Consider the following 7,123-nt stretch of genomic DNA (forward strand, 5'->3'; position numbering starts at 1 on the left):
CCACTAGAGGGATCCTCAAGAGGATCAACTATAGAGAACAAACTGAGGGTTCCTGGAGGAGAGAGGAGTGGGTGATAGGCTAAATTAGTGATGGGTACTAGGATGACACTTTTGATGAGCGCTGGGTGTTATTTGCAGGTGATGAATTGCTAAATTCTATTTCTGAAATCAATATTACACTTTATGTTAACTAACTTGAATTTGAAAACTTGAAACAACAAGAACAACAAAAAACAAGACCCATAAATATGCTGCCTGCAAGAGACTCAATTTAGATGTAAAGACATGTGCAGATTGAAAATGAAGAGAAAAAGAAAGATTTACATGCAAGTGGATATAAAAGAAAGACTGAGTAAAAATACTTATATCAGACAAACTAAATTTTAAACCAAAGACTGTAACAGGAGTTGAAGAAGGACACAACATCGTACTAAAGGGGACAATTCAACAAGAAGACCTAACAATTGTAAATATTTATGCACCCAACATGCAAAAACCCAAATATATAAAACAATTAATAACAAACATAAAGGAACTCATTGATAATAATACACTAACAGTAGGGGAATTCAACACTCCACTTACATCAATACAGATTACCTAAGCAGAAAATCAACAATGAAACAATGGGTTTTAGTGACACAACTGGGCTAGATGTATTTAACACATATATTCAGAACATTCTGTTTTAAAGCAGCAGAATACACAAGCTTTTCAAGTGCATATGAGATATTCTCCAGAATAGTTCTTATACTGTCACAAATCAAAACTCAAAAAGTACAAAACGATTGATATAATAGCATGCATATTTTTTTTTACCACAGAACTATGAAACAGGAAGTTGATTGATATAATAGCATGCATATTTTTTTTTTACCACAGAACTATGAAACAGGAAGTCAATCACCAGAAAAAAAAATGGAAAGACCTCAAATGCATAGAGGTTAAACAACATGCTATTAAATAATGAAAGGATCATCCAGGAAAACAAAGAAGAAATAAAGAAATGCATGGAAACAAATGAAAATGAAAACAGAATGGTTCAAAACCACTGGGATACAGCAAATGGGATCCTGAGATGGTAGTATATAGCAAAACACGCCTACCTCAATAAAAAAGAAAGATCTCAAAAAATCAACTTAACATTACACCTAAAAGGCCTAGGGGAAAATATAAACAAAGCATGAAGCCAGCAGAAGGAGAGAAATAACAATGATTACAGCAGAAATAAATGATATTGAAACTAAAAACACAAAAGAGCCCATATGTCCATCAAATGATGAATGGATAAAGAAGATACATATACTATATATGTGTATATGTATATATGATGGAACATTAGTGAGCCAAAAAAAAAAAAAAGAATAAAATCTTGCCATTTGCAATGATGTGGATGAAACTAGAAGGTATTCTGCTAAGTGAAATAATTCACTTAGTGAAAGAAAAATACCATATAACTTCACTTATTTGTGGAATTAAAAATAATAATAAAACAAAGGAAAATAGGGATAAAAGAGTGAGAGAGGCAAACCAAGAAAGAGAGTCTTTATTATAGAGAGCAAACTGGTTGTTACCAGAGGGGAGATTGGTATAATATGGGTTAAATAGGTGATGGGTATTAAGGAGTACCCTTGTGATTAGCACTGGGTGTTGTACACAACTTTTGAATCACTAAATTGTACACCTGAAACTAATTTAGTGATTCATCGCTTACATACAACATGCAGCACTCATCACTACAATTGCCCTCCTTAAAAGCCATCTCCTGTTTAACTCCCCCCTGCACACTTGCCCTCCGTTAAACCCTCAGTTTGTTTTCTATAGTTGATTCTGTTTCCTGGTTTGCCTCTCTCTCTCTGTCTCTCTCTCTCTCTTTTTAATATGGTCATCTGTTTTGTTTCTTAAACTCCACATATGTGTGAAATCATGTTGTATTTGTCTTTCTCTGACTTATTTTGCTTAGCATAACATTCTCTAACTCTTTCTACATTGTTGCAAATGACAAGATTTCATTTTTATGAGCAATATTCCACTTCATACTGGTATATATCATCTTTTTTATCATTCATCAGCCAATGGACTTTGGGTTCTTTCTATAGCATAAGCATGTGATGCTCTTATATTTCTTTGTGTCCTCTTCAATTTCTTTCATCAGTATTTTATAGTTTTCACAATACAGAAGTTTTACCTCTTGGTTGGGTTTAGTCCTAGATATCTTACAGTTTTTGGTGCAATTGTAAATGTGATTGATTCCTTTATTCCTCTCTCTGCTGCTTCATTATTGGTGTATAGAAATGCAGTGGGTTTCTGTATGCCAATTTTGTATCTTGTGACTTTACTGAATTTGTGTATCAGTTCTAGCAATTTTTTTCATTGTCTTTTGAGTTTTCTATATAGAGTATCATGTTATCTGCAAATGGTGTAAGTTTGACTTCCTATTTGCCAATTTGGATGCCTTCTATTTCTTTCTGTTGTCTGATTGCTTTGCTAGGACTTCCAATACTATGTTAAATAACAGTGGTGAGAGTGGAAACTCTGTCTTGTTCCTGAACCTAGAGGAAGAGCTCTCAGATTTTCCCACTTGAGGATTTTATTAGCTGTGAAGTTTTTCATATATGACCTTTTTCATGTTCAGGTGTGTTCCCTTTCTCCCTAATTTGTTGAGTTTTCTTTTTTAATGAGTGAATGTTGTATTTTATCAAATGTCTTTTCTACATCTATTGAAAGGATCATATGGTATTTATCCTTTCTTTTACTAATGTGGTGTATCATGTCCTATGATTTGTGAATATGGAACAACACTTCCAGCCTAGGAATAAATCCCACTTGATCATGGTGAATGATTCTTTTAATATACTGCTGGAATTGCTATTATTTTGTTGAGAATTTTTGCAACCATGTTCATCAAGGATATTGGCCTGTAATTCTCTTTGTTAGTGGGGTCTTTGTCTAGTTTTGGAATCGGTACTGCTAGCCTCATTAAATGAATTTGGAAGTTTTCCTTCCATTTCTATTTTTTTAATAGTCTGAGAAGAATAGGTATTAACTCTTTTTTAAATATTTGGTAGAACTCCCCTGTGAAGACTTCTGACCCTGGATTTTTGTTTGTTGAGAATTTTTTTTTCTGATTCAATATCTTTGCTGGTATTTGTACATTCATGTTTTTCATTTCTTCCTTTTTGAGTGTGTTACTGTACATGTTTCTAGGAATTTATCCATTTTTCCAGATTTTCTGATTTTTTGGCACATAATTTTTCATAATATTCTCAGGCAATTGTTTATTGCTATTTCTCCTCTCTCATTTGTGATTTTATTGATTTGGGTCCTTTTTCTTTTATTTTTTATAATTCTGGCTAAGGGTTTATCAATTTTATTTTTTTTCAACCTGGCACTTGTTTTAATATTAATATAAGCCCTCTATAATTAAGATATGTTTTATTGGCTTTCCTCTGTTTTTATCCGCCAAGAAACAGACTCTTAACTATAGAGAACAAACTAATGGTTACCATAGGGGAAGTGGATAGGGGGATGGGTTAAATTGGTGATAGGAATTAAGGAGGGCAAATGTAATGAGCACAGGTTGTTATATGTAAGTGTTGAGTCACTAAATTCTACACCTGAAACTGATATTACACTGTATATTAAGTGACTGGAATTTAAATAAAGACTTGAAAAATTATTACTGCAAGCATATGTATCTCTTTAAAGTAAAGTTAAATTTTTGTATATCCGTGTCTTCTCACTAAATTTCAAGGACACATGTGATGCCAGAAAATAGAATATAATAGGCGTGAGTAAGAAAAGCGGAAGACAGATGGACAAGAGCAGTGTTGTTTTTTGTTTGTTTGTTTTGTTTTGTTTTTGTTTTTGTTTTGTTCTGCCTTGTTGGTGAAGTGAAATCAGCATAATTTGAAATTAAACACTAAAACATGCACAATTTAGTGACATTTAATACATTCACAATGCTGTACAGGTATCACCTACCTTTGTCTATTTCTTTTCATTTGAGAATGCATTATGCATATTATGTCATGTCATTATACATATTGCTTTTCCTAAGAGTTTAATGAATACAATGAGATTTTTTATGATATTCGTACTCTACATATCCAATGTTATCACCAGACTATGCAACAGATTGTTCATATAATTATGTCCATGAATATATAGATCATGTTGTCTGTGATATTAACTCCTTATTTTGATAGATTGTATCTGTTCATTATCAATTTCCTTAGTGCCATCTTTATATCCTTATTTCTCAGACTGTAGATGAGGGGGTTCATGGTGGGTGGCACCACAGTATAGAATACAGAAATGAGCAAGTCTAAGAGTGATGGAGATTTGGGTAAAGGATGCAAATAGGCAAAAAATCCAGAAGAGAGAAACAGAGTCACAACAAGGAGGTGAGGCAGACATGTGGAGATATCTTTGTGCCTGCCTTCTTTGGAGGGCATCCTTAGCACAGTGGAGAATATATAAATGTAAGAAATATCAATAAACACAAAACAGCCAAAATCTAACACCAGGCTGAGCCCAATGACTACTAATTCCCCAATATTATATGAACAGGCAAGAGAGAGCAGTTGTGGGACATCACAGAAGAACTGATGAATTTCAGGAGGCCCACACATGGGTATGGAAAAGGTAGAAGCTGTATGCAGAATTGCATTGAGACCTCCACTGAACCATGAAGTGGTGACCATCTGCACACAGGCTCCGTGGCCCATGATGATGTCATATCTGAGAGGATGGCAGATGGCAACATAGCGGTCATAGGACATGACTGTGAGGAGTGCTACTTCTGTACTGGCTAAGAGAAAGAAGAAAAATACCTGTGAAACACATCCAAGGAATGAAATTGTGTTATGATTCATTAGAGAGTTCATGATGGATTTGGGGACAGTGATGGAAATCAGGCAGAGATCCAGAAAGGACAAGTTTTTCAAGAAGAAGTACATAGGGGTGTGGAGCCGATGATCCTTGGTGGTAAGGGTGATAATGAGAAGATTCCCCAGTAGAGCTGCCAGGTAAGTTAGCAAAAATAGCACTGCGTGTAAGATCTGGAACTCCCTAACATCAGAGAAGCCCATGAGGAAGAATGTGCTCTCGGAGGTGAAGTTGTCCATTTCTCTTGATGTTTAATCAGTTACTCTAAAAAAAATAAAGTAAGCAACTTAAGACTCAGTTGAGAAGAATTTACTATTGTATTTTCTCAATTTCCCTTTCTCTTACTGTCATATGCAACTATCAAAATATATAAGACCACGTGAGACTAACACCAGAAAGCCTCCATTGACGTCATTGAACCACAGTTGATCACACTGCAGTATGACTGAAAGGGGTGTCAGTCCTTTCCAAGTCATCTACCTCATCCACCTATCTAGATCAAGAACTACACTCTGTATCTCACTCAGATGGAATTTTTCATAATGTATATTGTGATAGGTAATGAGGAAAGCCATGGAATGTGAGCAATCAGTGCCAAATATAAATTTCATCTTACTCATTTACTAGCTTTTTAATTCTTAATAAATTATCTGAGTATCAGTTTATTCTATGTACAGAGTGAGGTTTCTCATCTGATTGAATTGAATAATGCATATAAAAACACCCAGCCAGGCACCTGGATGGCTGTGAGTTCAGTGTCTGACACTTCATTTCAGCTCAGGTCATGATCTCAGGGTCATTATTTCAAGCCCTACATTGGGCTCCATGGGAAAAAAAAAAAAAACAAGCAAAAACAAAAACAAAAAACACAGCATAATTCATTAACAAGAAGGTCTTTAACAAGCATCATTTCTTCTACTTATCCAGTTGCCATCTGCCTTCAGTGTGCCTGAGTCAGAAAATTTTGAAAAACTGCCAAATGGTAATATTTTTTTCTTTGTGTCTTAAACTTTCTTTTTTTCTTCCTTTCTTCCTTCCTTCCTTTTTTTTCTCTTCTCTTTTCTTTTATTTCTCTCATCTCTTCTTTTCTTTTCCCTTCTTTTCTTTCTTCCTTTTTTTTTTTTTGCATTAGATCATTGTTGCATTGTATTGTCTTTGAGCTGTTTTGCAATTCTTGAAATTGTAGGTAACTTCTAATAATATAATTTATTCTTGTTCATAAAAAATACTAATTGGGTACATTCCTATGTAATGCCATTGACTATTGCTCTGTACTCAGACCCATTCTGTATTTATTTGTAAATTCATTTCCACATTTTTTTCCTACCCTCATATGTGTGATATCTATAATTTTCCCTCTGAACCACATGTAATATCTTGCTAGTTCCCTTATTCACCAATAGAATTTTTGATCTGTGTTTATTTTATATTTGAGTAACATTAATGATATCCCCCCTTTTTTTCTTTATATTTTAGTTATCATATGGTGCAATATTGGTTTCTGGAGTACCATTCAGTGATTCATCATTTACGTACAACACTCAGTGCTCATCACAAATTCCCTCTTTAATACCTATCACCCATTTAGCTCATCCCCCACCTCCTCCTCCATCAACCCTCAGTTTGATCTCTATCTTTAAGAGTCTCTTATGGTTTTTTCCCCTCTCTCCCTCCACCGCCCCATGTTAACGTGTTTTCTTTTTGAAATTCCACATACGAATGAGATCATATGGTATCTAATTTTCTCTGACTTATTTTACTTAGCATAATATGCTCTAGCTCCATCCAAGTCATTGTCAATGACAAGATTTCATCTTTTTGGTGGCTGTGTTTTCCACTGTATACTACTTTGTCTGTATCCATTCATTAGTCAAGGGACTTTTGGGCTCAAACCATAGTCTGGCTATTGTTGATAATGCTGATATAAACATCATGGTGCATGTCTCCCTTCAAATCAGTTTTTTGTATTCTTTGAGTAAATCACTAGTAGTGTAATTGCTGGGCTATAGGGCAGCTCCATTTTTAAGTTTTTGAGGAACCTCCATACTGTTGTCCAGACTGGCTGCACCAGTTTCCATTCCCACCAACAGTGCAAGAGTGTTACCCTTTCTTAACATCCTTGCCAATGCCTGTTGTTACCTGTGTTTAATTGGAGCCATTCTGAAAGGTGTGAGGTGGTATCTCATCATCATCTTGATTTGTATTTCCCTGATGATGGGTGATGCTGAGCATC

General features: G+C 34.8%; 1 protein-coding gene across 1 annotated transcript; it reads right to left on the reverse strand.

Annotated features, from left to right (window-relative positions):
- Positions 1–4,196: 4,196 nt before the first annotated feature.
- Positions 4,197–5,646, reverse strand: LOC103680598 (olfactory receptor 14A16-like). The gene has a single exon (XM_008710097.1). The coding sequence runs from the start codon at positions 5,127–5,129 to the stop codon at positions 4,197–4,199; it is 933 nt and encodes a 310-aa protein (XP_008708319.1). The 5' UTR covers positions 5,130–5,646.
- Positions 5,647–7,123: the final 1,477 nt, after the last annotated feature.

The sequence above is a fragment of the Ursus maritimus genome, unplaced genomic scaffold (assembly GCF_017311325.1).
Source record: "Ursus maritimus isolate PB19 unplaced genomic scaffold, ASM1731132v1 scaffold_5, whole genome shotgun sequence".
In the NCBI taxonomy this organism is placed as follows: domain Eukaryota; kingdom Metazoa; phylum Chordata; class Mammalia; order Carnivora; family Ursidae; genus Ursus; species Ursus maritimus.

Coding starts and splice junctions, on each gene's coding strand:
- LOC103680598 (XM_008710097.1), bottom strand. CDS start 5,129: ATGGACAACTTCACCTCCGAGAGCACATTCTTCCTCATGGGCTTCTCT.